Source organism: Musa acuminata, chromosome BXJ1-10 (genome assembly GCF_036884655.1).
Source record: "Musa acuminata AAA Group cultivar baxijiao chromosome BXJ1-10, Cavendish_Baxijiao_AAA, whole genome shotgun sequence".
Taxonomy (NCBI): domain Eukaryota; kingdom Viridiplantae; phylum Streptophyta; class Magnoliopsida; order Zingiberales; family Musaceae; genus Musa; species Musa acuminata.
Genome location: NC_088336.1, coordinates 32,399,034 through 32,425,101, shown reverse-complemented (window position 1 = coordinate 32,425,101; position 26,068 = coordinate 32,399,034). Strand labels below are relative to the sequence as shown.

The window sequence follows — 26,068 nt, the reverse complement described above, 5'->3', positions numbered from 1 at the left end:
CATTTTTTTTAATGTCAATCTCGAATGCTCGCTCAATTAACCGACTCAATTCATTACGTTTTTACGCTTGTTTTCCTCAAGCAGTCATATATGCTGGTTGTCCTCTATGCAGTCTCGTTAGGTCTCTCACGTTTGAATTGAATAACCGAATCCATTCAAATGCTTAATAAAAAGCTCAAAATCTTAAATCGGATGAAGTGAAAAAGGAATTAACAACTAGTCTGAGCAATCCAAGCAAAGTCACTCTCTAGTTCATTTAGCAAGTGCAGGATGATTTCTATCAAATTGCATCTTTGGGTTTTGGTGCATGCGAATTTACTGTCAAAGACCATTTTGACCCTTGCTCTCGAAGATCTGACAGTCTCATCATACGATCGATACTTTGGAGGACATGGTATGTAGCTTTTCTTCTCTTATCCTATTGCAGTTCAGATTGCAGTCGGGTTTGGGTTATCCCTTCCAATTCCAGATGAAGATGATAGATACATTTTGTTCTCTGTGCTTTTGATGAGTTGTGCTATAATTTGTTGGTGACAAATTCATTTCATTGAAACATGCCGTTTTGTAGATATCAAGTTTAGCACAGATGTTTGCTTGTTAGAACGATGTACATTGCTTATAATCTTACATGTGGATGGTTTTGGAGCTCAGCTCTTTGCTATATTATTCATATTTTCGCTTCTTCATTGCTTCTTCAACAATAAAAGCTAATGAACTCCTAGTGATCACTTTGAGAGATGTGTGAATGTGCTCTGCTGAAAGTGTTGACCTTGTGGTGTTTGAGAATATATGATTAGTGTGCCACTGTCAAGAAATGGATTCACAAGAAATGTCCACACATGTTTATTTCATTGCAAGTAGCAGCATTTCAATGCATAGAAGCATACTTTACTTATTTTACTTTTCTTTATTAAAAGCTTGATGACGTTAATTATGATCAAAAGCCAAAGGGTCGAATCTGCAAAGCTAAACTAAAGAACTTGATAGATTCATGCATTGTTGTTCATTGCCATAGTCAAAGGACCAATGGGAAGAGAGAGAGAGAGTCATTAATCATATTGATGTGGCCATGCCAGATTATGAGTGGAACACCAAGGTCGACGTTGGTGCAATTGACCCAACCCGAGCCGAGTCCAAGTTGGATTTGATTCGAATCCAGATTACACCTATTTGTACTGACTCGCCATGGTGTGGTTAGTTGCTGATATAGAAGCAGAAGACGAGATAAAACAAGTACATGTTTCGTATCACAACGTACCGCTGCAGCGTAGAATCAAATCAATCATCAGCTCTCGTCCTTATCGCAAGCTCCAAAACAGACGACATCAACCCCCTCCCCCTCTCTCTCTCTCTCTCTCTCTCTCTCTCGCTGCTTCAGGTCTCCGCTGTCAGATCTTGAGGACCACGTCGCCGCCGTTGTCGTCCTCGGCCTTCACCATCAGAGGCACCAACGCCTTCTCCTCCGACGCCGGCGCCTCCTCCTCCTCTTCCTCTTCGTCCCTCTTCCGCACTTCTTCTTCCTCCTCCTCGATGCTCTCCGACCTCTCCCCGCCGCTCCTCACCTCGGGCTCCGGCGAATCAGCCGTCCTCCCCCTACTGGCGGCGGGAGTGGAGGCGCCGAGTCCGAGGGGAGGGTAGTGCAGGTGGTGGTAGTGGTGGTGCGGCACCGGCGAGTAGAACTCCCGGGGCACGGGGGCCGCGTGAGCGCCGTACATGGCCGGGCCTGCCGACGTGGCGTACTCTGGAGGGACCCAGATGCCCCCCAGCACCACCAGCTGCGGCGGCGCCCCCGCGCCCACCGCCGCATGCGGCGCCGGGATCGGCCTCCTCGTATGGAGTCGGTATTTCTAACCCACGGGGAAGAAAAATAAGCCCACTTCACAGCCAGCAAAATGAGGACGAAGCGGAGGAGATGGTAACCGAAACGGAGTTACAATCTCACCTGCAGGTGGCTCTTCACCTCATCATTGGTCAATCCATCAACCTTCATCAGCTCTCTAATCTGCTTTGGAGTCGCAACTACAGCAAAAGAACAGCAATTAAACCTATAATTCTTAGAATAAAGAGAACTGTATATAAATATACACACATATACTACCTTGAGAGCCTCCTAACATCTGAAGAGCATTGACGAAGCGGCGGTGCAAGTCCGGCGACCAGCATCTCCTGGCCTTCCTATGCGTCGGTGGCGCCGCCGCCGCCGCCGCCTGGCTATCAGCTGTGTTTTCATGTCCATTGGCGCCACTATGTCTTCCGGTGTTAACAATTTCATTCTCCAACTCCGCACACTTCTTCTCCTCCACCACCTTCTCCGCAGAGGTAGCGTGGGCTACTCTGCTCTTCTCCCTCGAGAAGGGAAGGAACGCACCACCGCTCCTTTGCTTGGTGGTGTCCAGCGCGAGCTTCGGAATCACGTCGGCCTCCTTCGGCGGCGGCGCCGCCTGCTGCTTGGCTGCGTCGTCAGGCGGACTCCATAGCTGAGCCGAGACCATCCAGTTGGCCTTGTCGGACCCATCAACATTCATGTATTTAAGCGGCACGCGTTCTTGCAACTGCTGCTTATAAATCTCAATGGCTGTCGGAAGACAACAATTACAAAGGAACAGTGGTTGCACCATGCTGTATCAATATCACATGGTGCAGCGCAGCGCAGTGCAGTGCCTGCAGTGCAGTGTGAAGCAAGAACTGATGCCTTTCTTCTAGTGCTCAAGACTTCATGGGATGGAATGCTTACCGTTGTTGAGAAGCTGCATGCAGAGAGGCAGCTCGCGCTTAAAGACTTCGATCTTATGCCGTTCTTCTTCGAGGCGAGCGAGGAACTCCTGGATCTTCTGGTTCTGCTCAGGTTGCGCTCCTGCCGCCTTTGCGACCGCCGTGTAGTCGTCGAGCTTGTAGTCTAGGCTGAGCTCGGGCGGTGAACCCATGGCGGGTGCCACTGCTACTAAGTACTGCAAGCTCTCCCTGCGTTGATCTGTGAGTCGGGAGGATATGAGAGGAGTAGAGATGTGTTGCCTGCACAAGAGGAATTAAACTGAGTCTTGAGGGGGAGAATAAAGTGAGATTTGAGGGGAGGAAAAGAAAAGGCAGGAGATAAAGCATGGTAACTTCTCGCAGAGAAAAGGCAAAGGTTCAAGAGAAGGGAATCGAGGCGGCCAGGAGATCATGTGCTAAGGCCCTGGTTTTGGTGCCTTTGGACTCCTTGTACCAACTCAAATCCAACTGCAACAAAAGGATTCTTCTTCCTCTTTACCATCCCTTCCTGTTCCTTGTTCCTTGTCCTCTTTGGTGGGCAAATTCAAGCACCAAGAAATATATACAGCCAAGTAATGATTTTTTTTTTTTTTGGGTTCTTCCTTCCCACAACATACCCCGTTTCAATTGGTACATGCTACGGGCTAAGATGTACAAACAACTAAATAAACAGCAGATAAGAAAGATGCTCACAGATGTCGAAGTAGTATTTGAGAGGAGCCTGATACTGAAGATGAATAATCTAAGCTGCAGAAGCATATACTGCACATATATAATATAAACAAGATATGCAAGGATTCTCAATGTAGCAACCAAGGAAAGGAAGGTATTCAAAGGCATACACTGGCTGTAACCATCCACACTCACAAAGAATTCAGTGCCAAAGACAGGATATCTAATGCATGCTCAGGGGAATATTACTGTCACAGGGCTACCATAAGCAAGGAATATCTTAATGGTGTCCACCAGACACAAGTCCATGCAATATGCTTTAAAGGACTAAACCCAACCCTCCTTGGCCTCAAAGCATGCAAAAGTAGGAGGGAGTGAGAGGTGGGAATCTTCCATCCTGTAACTGCTGCTAGCTTTAGAGGAAGTGGGAAGGAAGGTCAGCAGATTCCTCTATGCATTGGAGAAGGGGAGTCCTTGGAGTTGGGGAGTGCAGTAATTGGGAGGCTGGTTCCTTTCTACAGCAGTCTTCAAGTACAAGACTCCAACCCTTGCCTTTAGTGTAGATTCTTTCATCTCTCTCTCTCTAAACGTGTCCTTTGCCTCACTATCTCTCAGCTTTTGAGGGGATTATTCTCATGACACCTGTATATACCTTTTGTCTACTTGAGGAGAGAATATTCTCTCTGGGCCATAGAGATGGGATTGTGTTTAGCTCTTTATAATCATCTACAGACAAGGATGATTCCTTCCCTTTGGAAAGCAAAGGAGAAGAGGGAAAAAGAGTGGCCCTGGCATTGTGTGGAATCATACAGATGCTTACTAGCTAACCTTCTCGATATTAGTAAGATCTTCCAAGTAAATTCTGCATATTTATCCTGAATAATATGCAAACCACCCTTGGATTTTTCTTGAGAAAAGGGAATCCAAGCACATGTACAGTTCTTTACCATTTGGAATTTCACCAAATCTGATCAATATAAACAGTCCCAAATTAATTTAGTAAGTCTCATGGCTCAGCTGACAAAAATTGGCAGGCAGACCAAGCAACTTAAATTTCACTCTATGATGACTTCTAAAAAGTTCCTCCACATAGGATGGAAAATTGATTTGAAAATCGGAAATGATTCGACTGAATCAGATTAATCTCAGGTGGTGAAAAAAAGTTATGAGGTCTGCATTATAAATTTTGAGATCATGTAATTTGCTTATAGAATTCAGGAGCTTTCATACTAGGAGTAGGAGAATTAGCATCAGATCCATACACCAACGTACAAGTGAGAAGAAAAAAGAAGAAGATAGACATCTGTCATGGGGATCCAGGTTAAGAAGATGAATTAACCTATCGACAACCAAGTTGGAATATTATCTCACACATTTAGCTTAAATGATCAAAGTCACCCTTATTGGTTCTTGAAGGGACCAAACAGAGGAGAAAATTTTGTTCCATATTCTTGTTTATCTTGTGGTTTTCATCATTAAGCTACGTAATAGCGAATCAAAGTGGATTCCAATGCAAAAAAGTTTACGAACCTGTTAAGAGTCTAGTTTTTTGATGCATTGTCAACTTCAGACCTGGAATCAAGTTCTTCAAGATCATTTGAGCTGCCTTTTTCACAAATGGTATGCACGGTAATGAATTCAGAACCTGCATGAGCTTTTGGAGGTTTTTGATTCTTAGGGAATGAAAAAAGAAAAAACTTTGGTCAAGCATGGCTTCTCACCTTGTTGCCAGGTAAGAGTTCAAGAAATTCCTCGGGAACTTTTGTCATGATAACCCTTACTTTAAAGATTCTGGTGCACTCTTTGGCTTGCAAATAAGACAGCTCCATTGAATTCTTGAACAAGAAGGTCCTTTATCAAGATGCATCTCCCATAAAACGAAGAGGAGACTCTGACAGCAACAATGGCCTGGTCAGTGAAGGGTTCAGAAGGCATCTTTTAGCCTTTTCCTTCAAAGTTCATGGAGCAGGAACCCTGGTAAGATGTTGAACTGTCCAAGGCCAATCATTTCATCCATCACAAAGCTATCAATGGTAGATCATATTCCTTGTGTCCTCTTACTTGGTTAGAACTTGCAAAAGGAACTTAAAAAGTTTTTCTTCAGTGAATTTGAGAACAAAGAGATGAAACAGACTTCAACAGTTCCTGCAATAAGTGCTTTTTGATCAGTTGTTACCTACCATTTGCTGATCCTTGGGATGATTAAATTCTGACAGTGATGCTTACAGCTTTTCTCAGAAGGGATATGTGCCCTTTTCTTTCCTTAGCTGAAGGGTATGCAGAGTTGCCAATATAAGCTTCCCGGACAAGTTGGAAAGACCTGGATATGCTTCATCATGTCCACTGAGTTATTGTAGAGGAATCAACACAGCAATTCTTAAGGTGTTTTTCACCCAAACTTATCCGTATCTATCCACTTCTTTTTCTAAGAGAAAAGTGTCTATAAATAATCTACATGCAGCCTTGTTGGATAAAGCTTTAAGTAGATGGTAACTTGCTGTGAATTGACACAAGGATTTTCCATACAATCATGTTCAAAATACCAATAGAAAGCTTTGAGTATCAAACATGAACTCTGCAGCTAACTTTAAGCTGCAAATAAACCACAGAAAAGAATCCTTGAAAACCCAAGAGAGGCACTTATTATGTTAGTCCACTTTATACCAAATCATCAGAATGAAACTTGTCTTTTATGACCACCGCACAAATCCATAAAAGAAGCTCTGTCACCTGTAATTGATTGAAGTTCTCACCATGCATGCACATGCTACATCCTTGTATAAACTGCTTAGAGTGATACTACCTTATTGCATCACCCGTTTTCAATAGCAATAATGGCACATCAAAGTTGAGAACTCTCAGTTCATATGATTATAGCATAAATGTCTAATTTTGAAACATAGATCATTGTCCATATTTTCCAGTCTCGGAACCATGACTCAGAACATGACTAACAGATTCTTTCTGCCACTAATTGATGGCAGCTACTAGGCACACACACAGATTAGGTGTTGTCACAACTTGCAGAAAACACTCATCGCTGGCATGGACAATCATCGGGTAGGATCAATTTTATGTTGTTTACGGACAACATTCTTTTTTGGTAATCAAATGATGGTCTGCTTGGATATAAGTATGTAACACTCTAGACATTTCTAGCCATTTTATAATGACCAACACAAATCTAGGTATTCATAAACTGAGATCAGGTGTTGTGCAAGTAGAACAAAATTACACTCCAAACTTTGAATGGGTGATTAAGTTTGGGTAGCCTTCATCAGGGTAGCAGGTGAAAAGTAAAGATTAAGACCTTGTAAAGAACTTAACTTAAAATGACTCATTATGGAGGAAAAAATTGTAAGAAACTTTGACAGTGGCCTCACTCAAGAAAACCATTTAGAGCTCAAAGTTAAGCCCAAGCAAAAGGAAGTCAATAAAGACAAATTTCACATAACAAATTTGTGGTCTATGAATCCTCTCGAACAATAAATGAAGTCAAGATGCATCCTGTCCAAGATAACATCAAAAAAATGGAGGTTAAGAGAAAAGGCAAATGTCCCATGGTTTCTTTGAATTTAGAAACCCCCTCTAATAAACATCGTGGTCTATCTATTTTGAGTTATTTGAAGTTGAATTTAGCACCGGCTAGTCTAAAAGGTTATAGATTTAAATGGTCCTGATTTGCAACATCAGTAAGACAATTACAAGGTGAGCAGTCAAAAATATATATCTGGCAAGATTTCAACATTCTTCATATTAATAATGCGAGCAGTCGGATATACATATCTGGCAAGATTTCAATATTATTCATATTAATTATCGTATTGGTGATGTCATTGACATCCATATGCCATCTTTATGTATTCACTAAAAATAAAACTAAAAGATCTGTCACTTTTAAATTTCTCATGATCTTAAGCTTTTCTTTCCTACAATGTTTATTCCTCTTATCCTGTCCAATCAAGTAGCTGGGGAGATCTTAGACCTTAAGGTTCACTTTCACAACTTGATATAGCTCTATTTTAAATATGATGCTTTATTGGACATGTTCACTCCCCTCAAGAACTGGTCATTTTTCTTAGTTCCATTTGTTTTGTTTTAGGAATCCCTAGAGCAAAACAACTACATGATGCTGATTCGCTAAGAATTGCTTAATAAAACTGCAGAAAATTTTTGAGACATCAAACACATGCAAGAAGGTTCAGATAAAGACACGATCATTAGATAATTAGCCCAAACAGCATAACCAGCTGGTTTAAGTAGTGAAAACAAACACTAGCATAAGGTTTCTCATGTAACAAAAACCAAGTACAAAAGGTTATAAATATAATAGGACAATTAAGCTTCTATAGCACATATTTGTCTCTGAGATCAGAAGAATAATCTCTTATGTTGATATCATACGGCTGAATCCTTACCAGATAGACCCTTGCCTTGTTTTTCATCTTCAGAATCAACATTACCTACTGCACTGTTGGCCTGCTTAGAATCTGTAGATCCATCTCGTTGTGATCTTTTGCCGGTGACTGACTGCTGATAAAGAACTCCCCCTATGAGTGTCAAAAGCAGGCAAACCAAACCAAGCGAGCTTGCATGCTTATCCCAGATTAATACATTGATCGCAACGGTGAGAAACTTGTTGACAACACCTGTAACTGTAAATGCAGTGGCAGAGATTGCTTTCCTTGCAGAAAAGCCGAAGAAACTGATGAGCAATCCAAAAACACAAGACAAAGCTACTGCAACAAAAGCAACGAAATCGAACCAATTTCCAGAACTTGATCCATAAGCTGTGAAGACATCTGCATACTCCCCAGTAACAACCCAAAACACCGGTGCCATCATCAAGGACAGAAGATTATTGTAAAACACAAAACCCCAAGTGTTCAATCCTAGATTAGTCACCATGTGCTTTATGTAAACCATCTCAGTGGTAATAGTCACCAAATAAGCAAATGCCCACGAGTATGCAGTGAGAGTGAAGGCAGAATCGGTCATCACATAGCCAACTGCGCCCCCAAGAATAATCACAAGAGATGAGAATGTCAGCTTGGAAGGGCATGGCTGCTTTCTGAAAGCAGTATCCGCGATGGCAACCAGAAGGGGAGTCAGGGAACGAAACACTATGAACGTATCAACATTAGCGTGCCGTAGAAGATTGGTGTTGGTGAAAATGGCAAGGTAGAAGACAAAAGCAGCGGGCAAGAACTTCTTGGCTGTCTCAAGGTTAAAGGGATCGTGGTAGAGAAAACCCAGCCTTCCCAGAACCCAAACACCGAGAGTCGATGTCAAGTACTGCAATGCCGTCAGGAGGCCAGGGTAATTGAACATTGTGATAGCAAACTTGTTGATGACAGCGAGCAAGCTGGAACAGAGAGCATAGCCCACAACAAGGCTACTTGTGGCGTAATACTGCTTCGAAGCTTCGGGTTTGACTCCGTCCATGATTATGCGCTCCGCCGCTGCAAGAATCAAAAGTGATCACTTCTTACATTCGATCTTTCCATCTATCTACTTGGAGCGAATTGACAATCTATGATATCTTCTATGGAAAGCTCTCAAGACTTAGATCCAAAATAAAGATCAGGATTGGCAAACAAGGGGTTCAGCATCTTTAGATCTAAAATTCTTTACCTCAACGAGAGATCCAGACTCGATGGAGCAGGAGAACGACTCCGATGCAACTAGATTTGGCGGGAATGCCGGCGACGAACAGCAAGAACAGGCACAAAGATCCGATCGGAAAGCAAGCCGGCGAAGAGCGCGATTCGAGGGAAAGAATCGAAGCCCTAAATGGGTACGAAAAGAGGTAGCGAAGCGCCGAAGGCGATCGAAGAAAATTGCAAAATAATATTACAAAATAACCCCTGCTTATTGCCCGCGTATTACCGCAAAAAAAAGAAATAATTTAACAATATTACATGCCATAAAGATGGATATATACATATATATATATATATGCATAAACTTATTTGAAGGGGGTAAATATGTAATTTTGAATAGGATGGGATGTAAAGTGCGAATTTACTTTACGGTTTCGGTCCGACGGAGCCGTGGGTGGGTCGGATCTTCCACAAGATCGTGCGGTGAGCGAAAAGCGATCGTCTCGATGGAGGGAAATGGACGGCCAGATGCATCTCTATTGACGTGCGGAACACGGGGAGGACCAACGTACGTGCAACGGCCCTTGTTCTTGTCCAACCTTGCCTCCCGAGAACCGTCGTCGCCGTGTTTTAAACCCCGATCGAAGCACTGACGAGTAGATCCGCTGCAACTCTTGTCGGAAGAGTCGATCCTCGGGTCACGGTGGAACCCGTGTACGGTCCGGAATCGCGCTGCGGATCCGTTGCGGTGGCTGGGGAGGTAAAAAAGGCGAAACGTGGGACCCAATCCTCCGCATATTTAATTTGGGGGGAAAGGTTCGAATCAAATCGAACCATTTCTGTCTAGAAAATTCGAAATCGAACCAACAAAAATGTAATTTAGCTAAGAATGAATTGTGCATTTACATGGGACCGTCTCAAAATAATTAATATCAATCGTCAGCAATTGCATACCCACGTTGTGCGTCGGCGTTATTTTTGGCCTCCTGTCGTGTCATGTTTCGTGCATGTGTTCATGTCTTGGCATCTTACAATCTCTGTCGGTGGCTTTACAATAATTTACGTATATGCACGAGTAACGGGATACACGTTGGCACAAAATATGGTTGTCTGTTGGAATATCAACTCAGAACCAACAAGGATTTTATTTTATATTTATGTAATATCGAGAAAAAATTATTTTTTTAGGTACAAAATCATATAAAAATTAAGTTAAGGGTAAGAGTGTGTCACACGTAGTCCTTTTGATACTTAGTTAAAGAGGTGAGATGTCAATACAATGCCTGGGGGTATACTCACAAAACCTCTTTGATGTTTACTTTAAGAAGTGAGGTGTGAGACATAACGTAGATAGTGCTAGAGCTATAAAGAGGTTATAAATGAGGGATTTTTTTTTTTTAGCGTAACTTATTATCTGTAATACTTATAGACATGCAGGGTGAATCTTAATATTTTGTTGATGAAATAAATTGATGAGTTTATAATCTAATATTTGTTTTGAGTGACACAGAATTAACTTCGATCAGAAAAGATAAATTAATTAAAGCAGAAGAAATCGAACGTTAGACCGGAGTGAAACATATCATGAGATTGGATGTTAAGCCGAAGAATCAGTCGACATATCGGTAGAAGGACTTCTTATCATAAGTTTGGGTATCGGATTGAAGGATTGGATATTGCGTTAAGGAGATCGAAACTTACGATAGTTAACTTGTCGATTGGGCAATACACCGAAGGAGAGGATGATGCATCGAAGGATCGGACGAAGTGCCGGAAGAACCAATGACATATCAGACGACACAAGTTAGTTTAGGTCTAATTGAGTCGATATTGGGGTGAAACAATATCAACTCAATTATGGGCCAATTGGGCCTAAATCAGGGTTGAATTAGGTCTACTGTTTGGCCCATTCAGTGTCATGTAGCAGGGTCTGGCGATAGTACCACCCAGATTAAGCGATGGTACCGCCCATATACAATTTCCCAAACCGTGTCAAGCGGTGGTACCGTCTAGTATCAGTGTGTCAGGCGATAGTATCACCAGACTGGATGGTGGTACCGCCTAGTGTCAATGTGTCAGGCGATAGTACCACCAGACTAGATGATGGTACCGCCTAGTGCCAATGTGTCAGGTGATAGTACCACCAAACTGGATGGTGATACCGCCCAGTACTAACGATGGTACCATCAATACCTCGAAATATCTAAGATTTAAATTTTGGCTCAATTTTAGAAGTCATTTAGGGTCTATAAATATTTCACTCATTTCTGCTTTGTAAACACATGAACTGAGAAAATAAATTAGGAAAACACTATTGTAATCTTAAGAGTTCTTCTCCTCTTCTCTAGAAGTATAATTTCTATTTAAAGGATGGTTGACTAGTTGTAAATATTATCTCCTAAACTTGTGAAAAGAAGAAAAGAGTTGTAAGAGGGTAATTAGTCTTACCCATTAAATGATGATTGTTAGTGAACTAGGAAGCCGATACTTATATTAGATAAATATTATACCAACTTTTGAGTTAATGATATGTAAGAAAATGATTTTTAATAAAATTACATTGACATAAATAACAACTAGGAAGCCGATACTTATAGAATCTGATTATTACATATAAAATTCATGGATCTTTATATGTCCTTATTATTTTATATAATGAATATTTTAGTGTTCTTACTAATTATTTGAATTTTAAATATCTTTAATAACGAATCTGTCGTTAAAGTCTCACAAAGTATACTTTACATGTCCTATCAACCTTAACTATGTCCAAACTAATTATTCAAGTTTGAGTTTTCTCAATTAAACATTAAGAATTAAAATGATATGTTTTAAGTTATAATATCCATAACTTTTGAATTAAAGGCCCAAATCTAGGGATGGCATTAGGTTTGACCTCAATTGCCTAAAACAACTCACAGGTAAACATTCCATTATACTAATTAATTCAGAATCGATCCTATTTCGAATAATTATTTGTCAATATTATACGTAATGAGATTTAACGATTGAAATGTGTAGCCACTTAAGTCATAACCGTAAATGTATATTGGTCGGAGTATTACGTTGAAGTCATTTCTAAAGTAATAATATGAAGATGAATAATTACATATTACCTTATATAATTAACTATTTTTAACATCCTGATTCTTATTTAATCTTATTTTTTCTCACATCGTTTACTCGACCAAAATACTATATGTGCTCAGTGGTATATATGCTCAGTGGTATCGGTAGAGGTGACGATGTGAGGAGAAACGATATTAAATATTTTATTTTAATAAGTATAAAAATCTTAATATAATTTTTAAAAATATAAAAACTGCTAAAGATATATATATATATATATATATATATATATATATATATATATATATATATAATATAGTTAACATGTAATTAGCCGCATGGAGGCGATCATACATGAAAGTATCCAATCAACGCTTGCGAGAATTATCTTTTCATAAACAGAAAACTCACAACAATAACGTTGTGGAATAATTTGGATGTCGATGAAGCAAATCCTACACTACTCGTACTTAGCTGATACGGGGAACCAGTTAACTTACAACCATATACGTAACACACATTGGTTGGGTCGGTGCGTTTGGAGTCGTCTCTTTAGTCATGACGTCGAGATGATCAAATGTGAAACATTATCAGACTTTGCGAGTTTTTGTTTTCAAAATCATAAAACACACAACAAAAATGTTGCGAAACGGGCACTTATGGCCCGTCCCCTCCGGATCGCGAGGTCTTCGTGCGGCAATCCAAATCCGTCCTTGTCTTCCTCTGCTTGCTCGGCACCTGAACCCTAAGCTTCGTCTTCTCGGAAGGGATCGCTGCGATGTCGAGCTCGTGGTCGCGGGCGCTGACGCAGATCTCGCCCTACACCTTCGCCTCCATCGGAATCGCCATCTCAATCGGCGTCTCCGTCCTCGGCGCTGCTTGGTGGGACGATCGAAATCTCTCTTTTCTTTCCTTGCTTCTTTTCGTAGTTTTCCCCCATTTTCCCTATATTTGTTTCATAATTACCTTCTGTCGATTCCTCCAGGGGGATCTATATCACCGGGAGCAGCTTGATCGGTGCGGCGATCAAAGCCCCCAGAATCACCTCGAAGAATCTCATTAGGTGCGTGCTATTACTCTTCGGTTAAAGGGTTTTTTTAATGATAATTCGGTGTTTCTTCCTCGATTTAGTACCTAGCTAGCTATTTCGCCTTTGAGGCTCTGCAAATGATGATATATCTTTGAGTTGTGAATGTGTGGATCTTAAGTTTCATGGAAAACTGCAAGAGAAATAATTCGTGATCAGCTGACCGGTAAATTATAGTATATCGGAGACTTTGATTTCCTTAGAGGTTCAACTAAACAACAAATCCTGTTGTGAACGAGACCAGATCTCCCTTTATAGCCTATTCTTCCATGTTATAAAAATAATCTAATAGATATGTTATGCTTACTAGTCTAGGCCTTTAAATCCACACAACGGGTGATTGTCCTAACAAAGTTGTATGAATGTGCTTTTCTATACTTGATCAGGTTACCCGAGTCTGTTTTCTGCTGCTAATTGTTGGTGCTAGATTGGGCCCTTTTACCACTGGTATGTTACTCAATTTCATTGAGCTCGAGAGACTTGGAGTGTATGTTATATAACCAGAGGGTTTTTCGTGCAAGGAATCTAGACTAGATAGCTGCCAGATGTCTAATACTAATCGGCGAAAAATGTGCCAAAGGATTAGGTGAAAGAAGGTAGTATATTGTAGAAGAAGCTTGCGCTATGGCAAATGTTGTAATATTAGGTTGTCTTTTTTATGTCTAAACGGGGTGAATATATCTGATTCAGCTCTAGCTCTCCCATGATGAATGATTAGATGGACAAAATTGCTCTTTCCATGTAGGTTTCCGTTCAAGATTAATAGTAAGTGAATATAGCATGATTAAGTCTTTGCCCTTGATTTTTAGGCCTTGGTGATTCTTGACAAAACTTCAACCTTTTTGAGGTAGAGAGCATCACAAGCTGCATTAGTCTGAGTGTCCAAGAGAAGTTGATGGATACTTGGGTATCAGAGTTTTGAATAGCCAATGTGATTTGTATATGCTAGTAGTACCTGAGATATGCAAAACTCACTATATTTGCTGAAATGGGCTTAGATATCATTGTCATATCTATTCAACTTGATCCAACTTTTGGTTTGTCTAAATTTGTGCAATATACGATGTATCTGAGATAGGACCTAGCTGCAAGGTCCCCACTGGGGTTAGATACATGGAACTTTTGCCATTGAGCTTCATCAAGTACCAAATTATTAATCAAACTAACAGTCAATTCTGTTTTCAGTCTTGTCTAATAAAATTTTCTTAGGTTGTCTTCAACTTTTATATCCTTAATCAACTGACCTCTTTTAGTTGATGCATCTATAGGTCTACTGAAGAGTTTTTCTTACTTTCGATACGCAATCAGAACTATCCTGATTGCACTTGAATGTAAATGCTTGTTACTTTTACATTTCTAGTGACCCTACACATCCATCTCGGCATCCTCATTTTGGTATCATAAATTTTTATATGATTTTTTTTCTTCTAACAGCCCAACATTTAGACCTGGTTTTATAATTGTTTATAAAATTATGTTTTAGTTTAAGAGACACACGAGGATTTGTTTATAGAATTATCTTTTAGTTTAAGAGGCACAAAAGGGTAACTCAATACTCATGATACATACATATTTGCTTAAATAATTCTACTTTAACTCTATATGTTTTCTTCATTACTTTCCCTTCCATGCTGAACAATAGAAAAAACTTTACTTTTTAAAAATTATTGCCCATATTTATTAATTATACCTTCATTTGTTTTTTTGATTTTGCTAAAGTTGCACTTAATATATTTAGTTCTTATATTCACATAATTTAGAACCCTAAGTCTCATTTGTTTGTCTTCGTCGGCCCTTATTATACTCTCACTACTGTTAGCAGATAATACAACAACATGGAAACTTGTTTTTGAATATGGCCAATAAGTTCATCTATTACTGATAGAATATATTACTGATCTAAAGTAGATCCTTGATTCAAGCCTGCAGTGGTAGCGATTTGCCAAACACAAACATTTGTCATAATAACTTTATTATATATTATCTTTATTAACTCTTTCTTAATGCCAGGTACACTTTTTTTTTTAAACCCACCAATTTTTTCTGATTAATAAAAACATTGTGCAAGTTTTCTTTCTCTTGTAGTTTTAGATTAATTATCTCATCATCAGAATAGCTTTTGTGATTAATCTTCCAGACAACTAGGGAACTTCCTTTGTCTTTTTTTGAATATATATTACCTGTGGAAGCATAGAGTTCCACTTTCGCTCTCATCGGTCTAGTCGTTATGGTCCAACTTTATTTGGTTTTATAGCGGAGAAAGTAAATGTAGATGCTTATGGCATGGATCCAATTGTCCACATGAATTAAGTTTAGATAATGTTTCTTAAGCAGTTAATTACCCATCAATATGATATGAACATTGGTTCTATAGGAATTTAAAGGTGCTAATCTAACTAGTCTCTTGTATTTTGAGTCTGTTTCTGTATTTGTTGGATGGTTATGTGGCCTATGATTTCTCTCCTTAATGCTGTGAGGTGCTTATAATGTCATGTGTTTTGCAAGACTTGATCCCATTTTAGTATGGAGCTTTGTGGCTCATGTGCTAAAGTTGATTGCACTTAATCTGATGTGTATTCTTAATCAGGCTAGATCTTGGATGTCATATAGAGCTTTTGTGGCTCAATATTTACAGGCAGTCATGCATGATTTAGGTCCAAGCTTTGTTGCATGTAATTGAAAGTTCATTAAGCTGATCTTGATCTCACCCCATTCTTTAAATTGCGACAACATATATATACAACGACTGATATTATTTTACACACAGAATCTTAATCAAACTGTTTGTTAGTGCCTTTGCATATCATCTGCCTGTGGCAACAACAATATTGTGATTAATTGCCCCAAAAGAAAAAATATATTTTGTTTGATATTTCACCTTCGTAATCTTTCTAACACTATTAAGGTGAATGCATCATCTTCAGTGTTATCTTCTGCGAGGCTGTCGCCATATATGGTGTTATTGTTGCAATTATTCTACAAACAAAACTAGAAAGCGTGCCATCATCAAAGATATATGATCCAGAGTCTCTTAGAGCTGGATATGCAATATTTGCTTCTGGAATCATCGTGGGTTTTGCAAATCTCATGTGCGGGTATGTTAGACAACCATGCAGTCACATCCATAGCTTGCACAGCTTCAGGAGAATGTTTTTACATCGATTGCTCATTGATATATGTTCTCTCTGAACAGACTTTGCGTAGGAATAATTGGAAGCAGCTGTGCGCTGTCCGATGCTCAAAACTCCACGCTTTTTGTCAAGATTCTGGTGATTGAAATATTTGGCAGTGCACTTGGGTTATTTGGTGTGATCGTTGGCATAATTATGTCGGCGCAAGCAACATGGCCAGCCAAAACAGCATGAGTTGGTTGCCTACCACACCCCAAAGCTCTGTTTTGCTCTTTTACTGGAAACACGAAGCTTGTGCAGCACATCTTCATCATAATCAGTATCCGAAACTTCGTTTATCATCTGTTTGTCGTTATGTCAGGTTTCATGGATCCCTTCCTTGAAAGAAACATTTTGCCTGTGGCACAGAATCATCTCCTGTTGCTGAGATCTTCTTTTCTTTTTTGTCTGAGACAAATAACCCATGGTCATGTTCATGGCTGGGATCCATGATGATATTGTATGGAATCCTAAATTTGCATCTATTTTTAATGCGTATAATCTATTTCAGCATCATATTTGGAATTAAAACCCCGTTTTGATGTACATATATATCTATGTAAAATTTGAGGAAAATGATCTGTACATATATTTTGGTGTATACAAGCACAAAGTATCATGTAGCAGCGGTCACGTCGTTACTTAGCAGGAGTGGCTGTGGATAAGAAGACGTCGAGCGCACGTTGGAGAACGCTGGCTCGGAGCCAACTAACCACAAAAAGAGAGAAAAGAATGGCCACAGCTTTCGCCAACCAATTCCTCCGTCCAGTTCCCGCCGGCCTCAGGCGGCCTCCCGCCGCCCTGAAGCCCGCCGGAACCTTCCTTCATCTCCGACGCCCTCCCGCAGGTCCCGTGACAAGGAGTGTGGGTCCGAGGAGGGGTTGCGCTGTGAAGAGCGAGTCGGTGGAGAAGGTGGGCACCGACCTGAAAGACCTGGTGGAGTTCCTCTATGACGACCTCCCTCACCTCTTCGACGAGCAGGGCATCGACCGGACCATGTACGACGACCGCGTGAGGTTCCGGGACCCCATCACGCGTCACGACACCATCGACGGCTATCTGTTCAACATCCGGCTCCTGAAGCTGCTCTTCCGCCCCGATTTCTATCTGCACCACGTGAGGCAGGTTTGCTTTCCCTGCCCTTCGGAAATCGCTCCTGTGTCGATCCTTTCTATTGTCCTGTGTGAATTCTAGGAAGTTTAGACATTGCTATTATGGTATTTCTTTAACTGATTAAATTCTTGTAGACAGGACCTAATGAAATCAGTACAAGATGGACTATGGTAATGAGGTTTACGCTTCTACCATGGAAACCGGAGTTGGTGTTCACGGGAACATCAGTCATGGGCGTCAACCCACTGACTCAAAAATTTTGCAGCCATTTGGTGAGTTTCTTTTCGATACTGTAGCAGTAGCTTCTGACACTCTTGACTTTGTGGTTTGATCAATGCTGTTATCGATGACTTTTTGTATCCGTAGGATCTTTGGGACTCCATACAAAACAATGACTACTTTTCTTTGGAAGGTCTAATAGATGTTTTAAAGCAGGTATGTCTTCATTATTGCAACAATGTGGTTCTGTCATCTTGATTTGTCTCTCAATTTTTCTTATCCATCGCTTGTACTTCTGTAGCTGCGAATATACAAGACTCCGGAATTGGAAACCCCAAAGTACTTGATACTGAAAAGAACTGCAAATTATGAGGTATCTTTTGAAGCAAAATTTTATTATTATATGGTCTCTTTGGTTTATATATCTCATGTTGTGCTGTTATGTGCTTTAATTTGTGTTTATGATCAGATTCAGAAACTAGTAAAGAAAAGCAAGGAAAAGTAGTCATGTTGTTAGGATTTTTATTTGTTTCTCTTTTTATTTGTAAGTAATATGCTTGGGTTCTTTTCCTGTGCAACCCTCCTGTTTCCTTAGAAACAAATCCTAGTGGACATAATAAACACTGAAATGTTTGATTAAATCTTTTTTGTGTTCACAGATAAGGAAGTATGAGCCATTTGTGGTGGTTGAAACCGAAGGAGATAAGCTATCTGGCTCATCTGGTTTCAACAATGTTGCCGGGTTAGTAAAACATGTTTAGTTCAAGTAGGAACAGCAAATTGGTAGCATTGTGATTTGTATACTACTTAAGATGTATTCATCTTTTGCATGCTGTAGGTATATATTCGGTAAGAATTCCTCGACTGAAAAGATTCCCATGACGACCCCTGTTTTCACACAGGCAGTTGATGACAAATTATCAAAAGTTTCTATCCAGATCGTTCTACCAATGGACAAAGAATTGGGCAAGTAAGCGTAATTCTGCCACTGGTTCACTGCCATCAGCTAAGTCTGAATAGCTACACATTACAGTCAGAATCATGAAAATTATCCTATAGTTCATTTCATAAACATGCTGACTGACGTGGATTTTAAGAGACCTGGTTATAAATTAAATAGGTGGTGCTTGCTTGAATAATGTCATTAGCTGATAAGCACCTTCATTTGGTCAGTTTGCCTTCTCCCAGTGCCGAAGCAGTTAATTTGAGAAAGGTTGAAGGAGGTATTGCTGCAGTAATAAAATTTAGTGGAAAACCGAGTGAAGAGATTGTACTCAGTAAAGAGAGAGAACTTCGGTCTGCAATACTTAAAGATGGTCTCAGACCTCAACAAGGTTGTTTGCTTGCTCGCTACAATGATCCTGGCAGTACAAACAGCTTCATAATGGTATGTTGTCTCTTGTTATGCTCCATGCATATACTCCAAAGGAAATATCAAAAGGCACTAAGAACTGACTAATTTAGTGAACATATTTTTCCTATGTTGTGAGGTTCTTTTAAAAAAGATTATTCCAACCTTTTTAATGATAGTTGTCTTTTTTTACTCCACTTATTCTTCACTTTTTTTCATGTCTAGTGTGCTTCTTTACAGTCCTATGAGAACAATATTAGAACTACAGACCACAAGTTTGTTTCATTGTGCCGTCCATTCTGAAGTTTTGTCTTTGGTACCGTATTGATCATGTTTTATGATAAACAGTAAAAATAGCAAGACTGCTTTATTGTTGTATTTTTTTAGCTGCTCTGTCTTCTTACTGTTCCTGATGCTTGCTTTGTTTTACTGTCATGTCACTACAACATTGGATCAAAGCGAAATGAGGTGCTGATATGGCTTAATGACTTCACATTAGAATAACCTGCAAGCATGTTGCAGACAGTTCCGCCGGAGCAGGGATCAACTGTGTCATCTTTGTTAAGCTCATTCCTAAGTGCAACTTTTCGATCGTTCTTTCAATATACATTGTGTAGATCAATGATTTCTTTGATCTCCTGTAATAGCTGTGACGTTCTTACCTGTATATTTGCACTCAGTCTGTAAAAAAGATTGGTGGATACTGAAAATTGATACATTAAAATGCAAAGAATAGACACAAGAAATTTTCTCTGTTCTTTGTCAATGTCTATCACATAATTGCAAATCAGTTTCATCCTATTATTATGTTCTTGTTCTCAACCTTTATAAGTGAATGGTTATTTGACTGGAATCAAGAAAAGGATCAAGGAAGCCTTGTTTTTTTCACTAGAAAAAATGGGGATGTAACTTTTGATTACAAGCCCTCTCATCCTTAAGTTTATGCACTTGATTATATATTATCCTTTGTAATTAGTTATCTTTAGTATTTTAATTTTTATATTTTTAAAAATTATATTAAGATTTTTATATTTATAAAAATAAAATATTTCATTCCATTGTTTCAATAAAATCTTTCTCTTGATTTTTAATCTTATAAAATTATTTTTTTAATCTATATAGGGATCTAAATATTTTACTTTTAAAAATATAAGAATTGATATTCTAAAATAACTAATTACAAGAGATAACTTATAATATTACGAATTTGCATTCGGGCAATGCATGTTCGAGAAGATTCCGTTGTTTTCGGGGGTTTATATGCAAATAAACAAAGTCGAAAGGTTGCTTGTGTCGCAAGGGGCGGAGGCAACTCACGATAAAAGAGAGGCGCATGATCGGTAGATTCGTAACTTTGTTGTTGCTAAGGGCGAGGGAGGACGATGGCGACGGTGGCAGTGGAGAAGAAGCATCCGGCGGAGGCGGAGGGGGAGATGTGCGCTCCGGCGGCGAGGGTCAGGGGAGGCGGAGGCGAGGGGCTGCGGCAGTACTATCTGCAGCACATCCATGATCACCAGCTCCAGATCCGGCAGAAGTCCAACAACCTCCAGCGCCTCGAGGCCCAGCGGAACGACCTCAACTCGCGAGGTTCGGAAACCCTAATTCTAGCCCTTTGTTCTTGCACCGTTTCTTCTTGATGCGCTTTTAATACGGTGAACCCTAGTCTTGCCGTTGATCGTCAAGATAATCGAGAGGAGAGGATTCTCGATGTTTCTTTCTTGGCAAATTCTTTTGGTCGGAATAGTTCTTGCAGAAATGGTTGGATCTTGCTGCGTTTTGTGCTATTAGAGCGATCCCTTTTTAGTTTCCGATTCGATCTGATGCATGTGGTCTGTGGTTGCAGTAAGAATGCTCCGTGAGGAGTTGCAGCTACTTCAGGAGCCTGGTTCTTATGTGGGCGAGGTGGTGAAAGTGATGGGCAAATCGAAGGTCTTGGTCAAGGTAAATCTTGGTACTATTTTATGTTTGTCATGTATCAACTAACGGATTTGTTTTAGCACTTCTTATTTATTTTTGTCATATAAAATAGGGATTCTTGATTCTAGCAAATGTTTGCAGTTTTTTCCCTTAAATTTGTCTGGTGAAGGCATCTATTTGGAACATTTTATCATCTTATTGTATTACTACACTTTTGGAAACTGCTGTCATGATCATCGACCGTCGATGATGAGGTTCCCACCAATGCGGGCTATGTACATTGGTAGATCATCCACAGCCGATGATGAGCATGCATCTATTGCAACTAATGTGCATGGAACAACGAATTTACTAGGTTATTGGATTGATGATGGGCTGCACTTGTTGTCTCTTCCTAGAAACTTGAAAGCTTGACCTTCTTGTGTAAGTCTTCTCTATTTTGTGATGCACGTGACCTCTTGATCAAAGCCAGACGTGCATGAGGATGGCATCGTTAGGTATCATTAGGGCCATTGATCCAATTGTACTATCTGGGTTTTTTTCTCTTCCCATTAGCAGTTATGTGGGCCATTGATCCAAGTGAAAACTGCACAATTGTCTTTCCTGTGCAGTAAACAAAGGTTGTATTTTTTTTGTTTGGGACTATACATGCATTTATCTTGGTTTCCTAAGAGTAAATGTTATTGTGCTTTCGTTTAAAAGTGTTTATTCACATGTAAAGTCTAGTTATTTATACCCTTTTATACAGTGAACCCTTCTGTTAGGGGTTGTGGACCATATTCTTTTGTTTTGTCTACAAGATGTTTTTTATCCCTTTTTTCTTCAACAGATGTGTATGATTCATTGATCTTTCTTCAGCATTTGTGATTTTACTTCAACAATCTTTATCTTACCTTCCATGCTTGTCAAGATGTTCTTGATGATTTGGTTAGTGGTTACTTTTGATGGGATTGGTCGCAAATAGTGGAGAAACAATGGGCCAAGACTCCACCCCTGCTCTCTCTCTCTCTCTCTCTCTGTGTTATGAATCCTCTCTCCTCAAATCTCGAAAATAGCCTTCCTAAATATTGAGGGAATACTATATGCATTGATCCTTCCCAATTCCCACAAATCCTGCATTGATGGAAGTCACTTTTACTAGATTCACCCTTTTATTCTCTCTCCTCAAAGTCCCCATTTAAATAATTAATCCAACTGCTTAATTATTTAATTGTTCTTTGATGATGACCTAGCTTAAGGATGATTATTTTCTACTATATCTCTTCTTCTTGGGTCACCATGAACATTGCACTTAATCCTTATCCATGTCATTCAAGCTATATATAATCTTTATCCATCTTTATTACTGATTGCCGGTTAGATTGGCATTATAATGATGCATTACTCTCTACATCAAAAGTTGGCTGTATATTGTTTTTCTAAGGTTTTTGAAAATTTAGTGGTTACTATTCATTTGCTTGTTCTTTATCCTTTTCCAGGTTCATCCAGAAGGAAAATATGTTGTTGATCTTGATAAGAGCATAGATATAACAAAGTTAACACCATCAACCAGAGTTGCCCTTCGCAATGATAGTTATGTTCTTCACCTAATCCTGCCTAGCAAAGTAGATCCTCTGGTCAATCTTATGAAAGTTGAAAAGGTTCCAGATTCCACCTATGACATGATCGGTGGTCTTGATCAGCAAATCAAAGAAATAAAGGAGGTCAATGAATTGCCAACAGTCTTTTTCTATTTGATTATAGCTTTTCAACTTATGATACTTCCTTTGACTTGTTGAATTACATGAGATCCATGTAATAAATGTCAGACACTCAATTTTTCAGGTTATTGAGCTTCCAATTAAGCATCCTGAATTGTTTGAGAGCCTTGGAATAGCGCAACCAAAGGTATTGCCACCATAGACAGCATATTATTTATGCTTTCAGGTTGTCAAATGCTAATCTCTCCTAAAAAGAAACACACACGTTGCATATACAATTGGATTTTGGATTATTTGCAGGGTGTCTTGCTCTATGGGCCTCCTGGCACAGGGAAAACTCTTTTGGCAAGGGCAGTTGCTCATCATACTGATTGCACATTCATAAGGGTTTCTGGCTCTGAGTTGGTTCAGAAATACATAGGAGAGGGCTCTAGAATGGTTCGTGAACTATTTGTTATGGCCAGGTATATTAAGTTGCAATGTCAACACATTACCTCTGTAAGACCTTTTTTTGATAAATTCTTTTGGTTTTCTATATTATGTCCTTTGTCGTCTCCTTCATTGCATTACTCTTATCCATAGCCTAGGAGGTTGGCAATTTACACGTTCGTTTCGTTGACTCTATATTCCCCTTGCTGTTAGAAAAAAGTTTATAGCTTTGATCCCTCATATACATTAATGTGATTGGTGCAAATATTTTTCTTTGCAGGGAACATGCTCCATCAATAATATTCATGGATGAAATAGACAGTATTGGATCTGCTAGAATGGAGTCTGGCACTGGTAATGGTGACAGTGAAGTGCAACGAACGATGCTCGAGCTTCTTAACCAGCTTGATGGCTTTGAAGCATCAAACAAAATTAAAGTATGTCAATATCTTGCTTGTGAATGAATTTCATCAGAAGTATAAAATTTATTGTTGCATTCTTTAATAGTGTGCTAAAGTAAATTATGTTGTTTTATTCAGGTTCTGATGGCGACGAATCGGATAGATATTCTGGACCAAGCACTCCTCCGGCCTGGTCGGATTGACAGAAAAATTGAATTCCCTAATCCCAATGAAGAGGTAAACAATAGATGTTCAACGCATGATTAGTTTTTGTACCTTTTAATCTTTAGCAACTTAATTAACTTCACGAATATGATCTGATATAAACCTCCCATTGTATTTCAGTCTCGCTTTGATATCTTAAAGATTCACTCGAGGAAGATGAACTTGATGCGTGGCATAGATCTTAAAAAAATCGCAGAAAAGATGAATGGAGCATCTGGAGCAGAACTTAAGGTACTCGTTTCTCACTGTTCAAATGGCTTGTGTATTTTCTTCCCCACGTCTCTTTAATTCATGATTGTAGTTATTTTATCTTGTAAATCCTTTTTACAACAACAATAACTGCATGTGTATGCCATTACATATGGAATCACCTTATTTCAGTTTTAGGCAGGTAGTGGTATTGTCCCCCTTGAGATATTAGATGAGCATGTGTGTGTGTTTTTTTATAGATGAACATGTTGGACAGCCAAAAAAATGGCTACCATCAGTCCATATCTTTATCTTGGCTATCTTTTTCACAACAATAATTATATCATGTGTGTATTTAGATGAACACGTAATTGTACAGCCAATAAACGACTAATAATCTTCCGATTTATGCTCTTTTGATTCAAATATAAACTTCATTTTGACTACGGTTTGCTTAGGAGTGCATATCATGGATTGATGCCTTGTTTGCAGGCGGTGTGCACTGAAGCTGGGATGTTTGCTCTCAGGGAAAGAAGAGTCCATGTGACCCAAGAGGATTTCGAGATGGCGGTGGCCAAAGTCATGAAGAAAGAGACAGAGAAGAACATGTCCCTGCGCAAACTGTGGAAGTAGTAGTTCCATTGCTCGTCCAATTGCAGTGACAAACTACTGCTCGTGTGTTGTTTTGAAACTCCTCAACACAACAAGTAGCCAATTTATAGGTCGATCCGTTTAAACTACGCCAAGTGAAATTGCTTGATGGTTAAAGATCTGTATTCGTGATTAAAATATCTGTACTCAAAAGTCTTGAATGTTACCGTCTAATTATTTATTACTTTAATGTTATATGTATACTATATATAAATTTACACAAAGAAATTTTTGTGCATGATTTATGGTAACCACATGATTTATTAAGTCTTAATCGATTTATAACGTAAATGAAGGAAAAAAATTGTATGCACATAACCGTAATTAAAATTTATAATGTTTTTGCCTGCGCAATCTGCAAATTGAAGCTTATATTTCAGCGTGCCGTCACAAAAGAATCATCTATACATTACTTGCCTCGTGGAGTGGCTTCCGCATTGCTGTAGTTGATTCACCAAAGAGGATATGTAACATTGGAGTCATTTACATAAGAGGATATGTGACATTGGAGTCATTTACATAAGAGGATATGTAACATTTCTCGTAGGCAATTACTACTTCTCAATTGGGAACAAAATCACCACCTCTTCGATCACTAAAACATTATTGTGCCATCCTTTTACACATTATGTACATTTTACTCAACTCCTCAAACTGGGACTGCAACCTCATGCCACTTATCCATCAACCTCACTGGTTGAGACATCTACTAGCAACGAAATTTGACAAAGAGAGAGGGAGAAGAAAAATAAAAAAAAGAGGATGTACAAAGATTCCCGATGCATGCATACACATCCGGGGGGTGGATATGACACCGGCCGACAACAACGATCACAACCTTCTTGTTGTCATTTCTTTTGTGGAGATACATCTAAGACTAGAACAGCTACAATGACCTGTCAACAAAGAAACTTGATCAGACATTCAGATTGCAGTTTACTCTTCTTGAAATGACTAACCAACACAAACTCAAGAATTTTTATGCTTCTGGGTTTTCTGGTTGCTTAAAACAAGAAAATAAACGTCAACAAGATTGCGTGCCAACAAAAAGTACACATTTTGGTTTAATAATATGGAATTTTATTGAACTCGCAGTTAGTGATCTGTAGAATACCAAAGGCATTTCTTTCTAGAACACTCTGATAGAACGGATTGCAAAGACCAGCCAAAAAATTTCTCAAATAAAGCAATAATTTAAATGGGCAATTACCCAGCTAAGTATACTTCTAGACCATGACAACAACAGATTATTACAGGAGCCCATTACAGCATTTGACGAGGAGCATATACAAGCATGAAAACCCATGCATCCAATATGAGTTCCAACTGCCTTTCCACATATAAAGGCTGCATTTGCAATAACTAAAAGTAAACAGTGGGAAAACCTTCACTTTGTTTTGGATTAAAGAGATGTTTGTTGAAACATACCTTGAGATTGGATGCATATGCTCTCATATTCCATTAACAAAAGTGGGAGCCTGGATGAAAGAAGATCCTTAAGTTCTTGCTAGCAATTTACAA

At 39.3% G+C, this 26,068-nt stretch overlaps 5 protein-coding genes across 8 annotated transcripts; 3 read left to right on the top strand and 2 right to left on the bottom strand.

Moving 5' to 3' along the window:
• Window positions 1-1,222: 1,222 nt before the first annotated feature.
• LOC103969360 (transcription factor NIGTH1) lies at window positions 1,223-7,489 on the bottom strand. 4 transcript variants are annotated; one of them, XM_065088300.1, is made up of 7 exons: window positions 5,650-7,489; window positions 5,145-5,568; window positions 4,954-5,068; window positions 2,735-3,012; window positions 2,099-2,575; window positions 1,943-2,019; window positions 1,223-1,847 (listed from the first exon to the last, which is right to left on the bottom strand). In XM_065088300.1, exons 4-7 carry the CDS (start codon window positions 2,922-2,924, stop codon window positions 1,389-1,391), a joined length of 1,203 nt encoding a protein of 400 aa, XP_064944372.1. In that variant the 5' UTR covers window positions 2,925-3,012; window positions 4,954-5,068; window positions 5,145-5,568; window positions 5,650-7,489; the 3' UTR covers window positions 1,223-1,388. The 4 variants fall into 4 exon arrangements, with proteins under 4 accessions (XP_064944372.1, XP_064944371.1, XP_009381136.3 ...); XM_065088299.1 differs by having other exon boundaries at window positions 4,954-5,568; XM_009382861.3 differs by lacking the exons at window positions 4,954-5,068; window positions 5,145-5,568; window positions 5,650-7,489 and adding an exon at window positions 3,445-4,325.
• Window positions 7,490-7,623: 134 nt separating this feature from the next.
• Window positions 7,624-9,315, bottom strand: LOC135596259 (GDP-fucose transporter 1-like). The gene is made up of 2 exons (XM_065088301.1): window positions 9,058-9,315; window positions 7,624-8,885 (listed from the first exon to the last, which is right to left on the bottom strand). The coding sequence occupies exon 2, from the start codon at window positions 8,866-8,868 to the stop codon at window positions 7,822-7,824; it is 1,047 nt and encodes a 348-aa protein (XP_064944373.1). The 5' UTR covers window positions 8,869-8,885; window positions 9,058-9,315; the 3' UTR covers window positions 7,624-7,821.
• Window positions 9,316-12,774: 3,459 nt separating this feature from the next.
• Window positions 12,775-16,868, top strand: LOC135596258 (V-type proton ATPase subunit c''2). Its single transcript, XM_065088298.1, has 4 exons — window positions 12,775-12,977; window positions 13,081-13,158; window positions 16,107-16,277; window positions 16,376-16,868. The coding sequence occupies exons 1-4, from the start codon at window positions 12,874-12,876 to the stop codon at window positions 16,545-16,547; spliced, it is 525 nt and encodes a 174-aa protein (XP_064944370.1). The 5' UTR covers window positions 12,775-12,873; the 3' UTR covers window positions 16,548-16,868.
• Window positions 16,869-17,001: 133 nt separating this feature from the next.
• LOC135596257 (uncharacterized) lies at window positions 17,002-19,788 on the top strand. The gene is made up of 8 exons (XM_065088297.1): window positions 17,002-17,477; window positions 17,600-17,737; window positions 17,832-17,900; window positions 17,986-18,057; window positions 18,344-18,426; window positions 18,523-18,654; window positions 18,858-19,071; window positions 19,495-19,788. Exons 1-8 carry the CDS (start codon window positions 17,085-17,087, stop codon window positions 19,537-19,539), a joined length of 1,146 nt encoding a protein of 381 aa, XP_064944369.1. The 5' UTR covers window positions 17,002-17,084; the 3' UTR covers window positions 19,540-19,788.
• Window positions 19,789-20,340: 552 nt separating this feature from the next.
• On the top strand, window positions 20,341-24,785 carry LOC103969356 (26S proteasome regulatory subunit 8 homolog A). Its single transcript, XM_009382856.3, has 9 exons — window positions 20,341-20,622; window positions 20,879-20,976; window positions 22,431-22,655; window positions 22,777-22,839; window positions 22,953-23,116; window positions 23,362-23,518; window positions 23,621-23,719; window positions 23,828-23,938; window positions 24,389-24,785. Exons 1-9 carry the CDS (start codon window positions 20,418-20,420, stop codon window positions 24,527-24,529), a joined length of 1,263 nt encoding a protein of 420 aa, XP_009381131.1. The 5' UTR covers window positions 20,341-20,417; the 3' UTR covers window positions 24,530-24,785.
• Window positions 24,786-26,068: the final 1,283 nt, after the last annotated feature.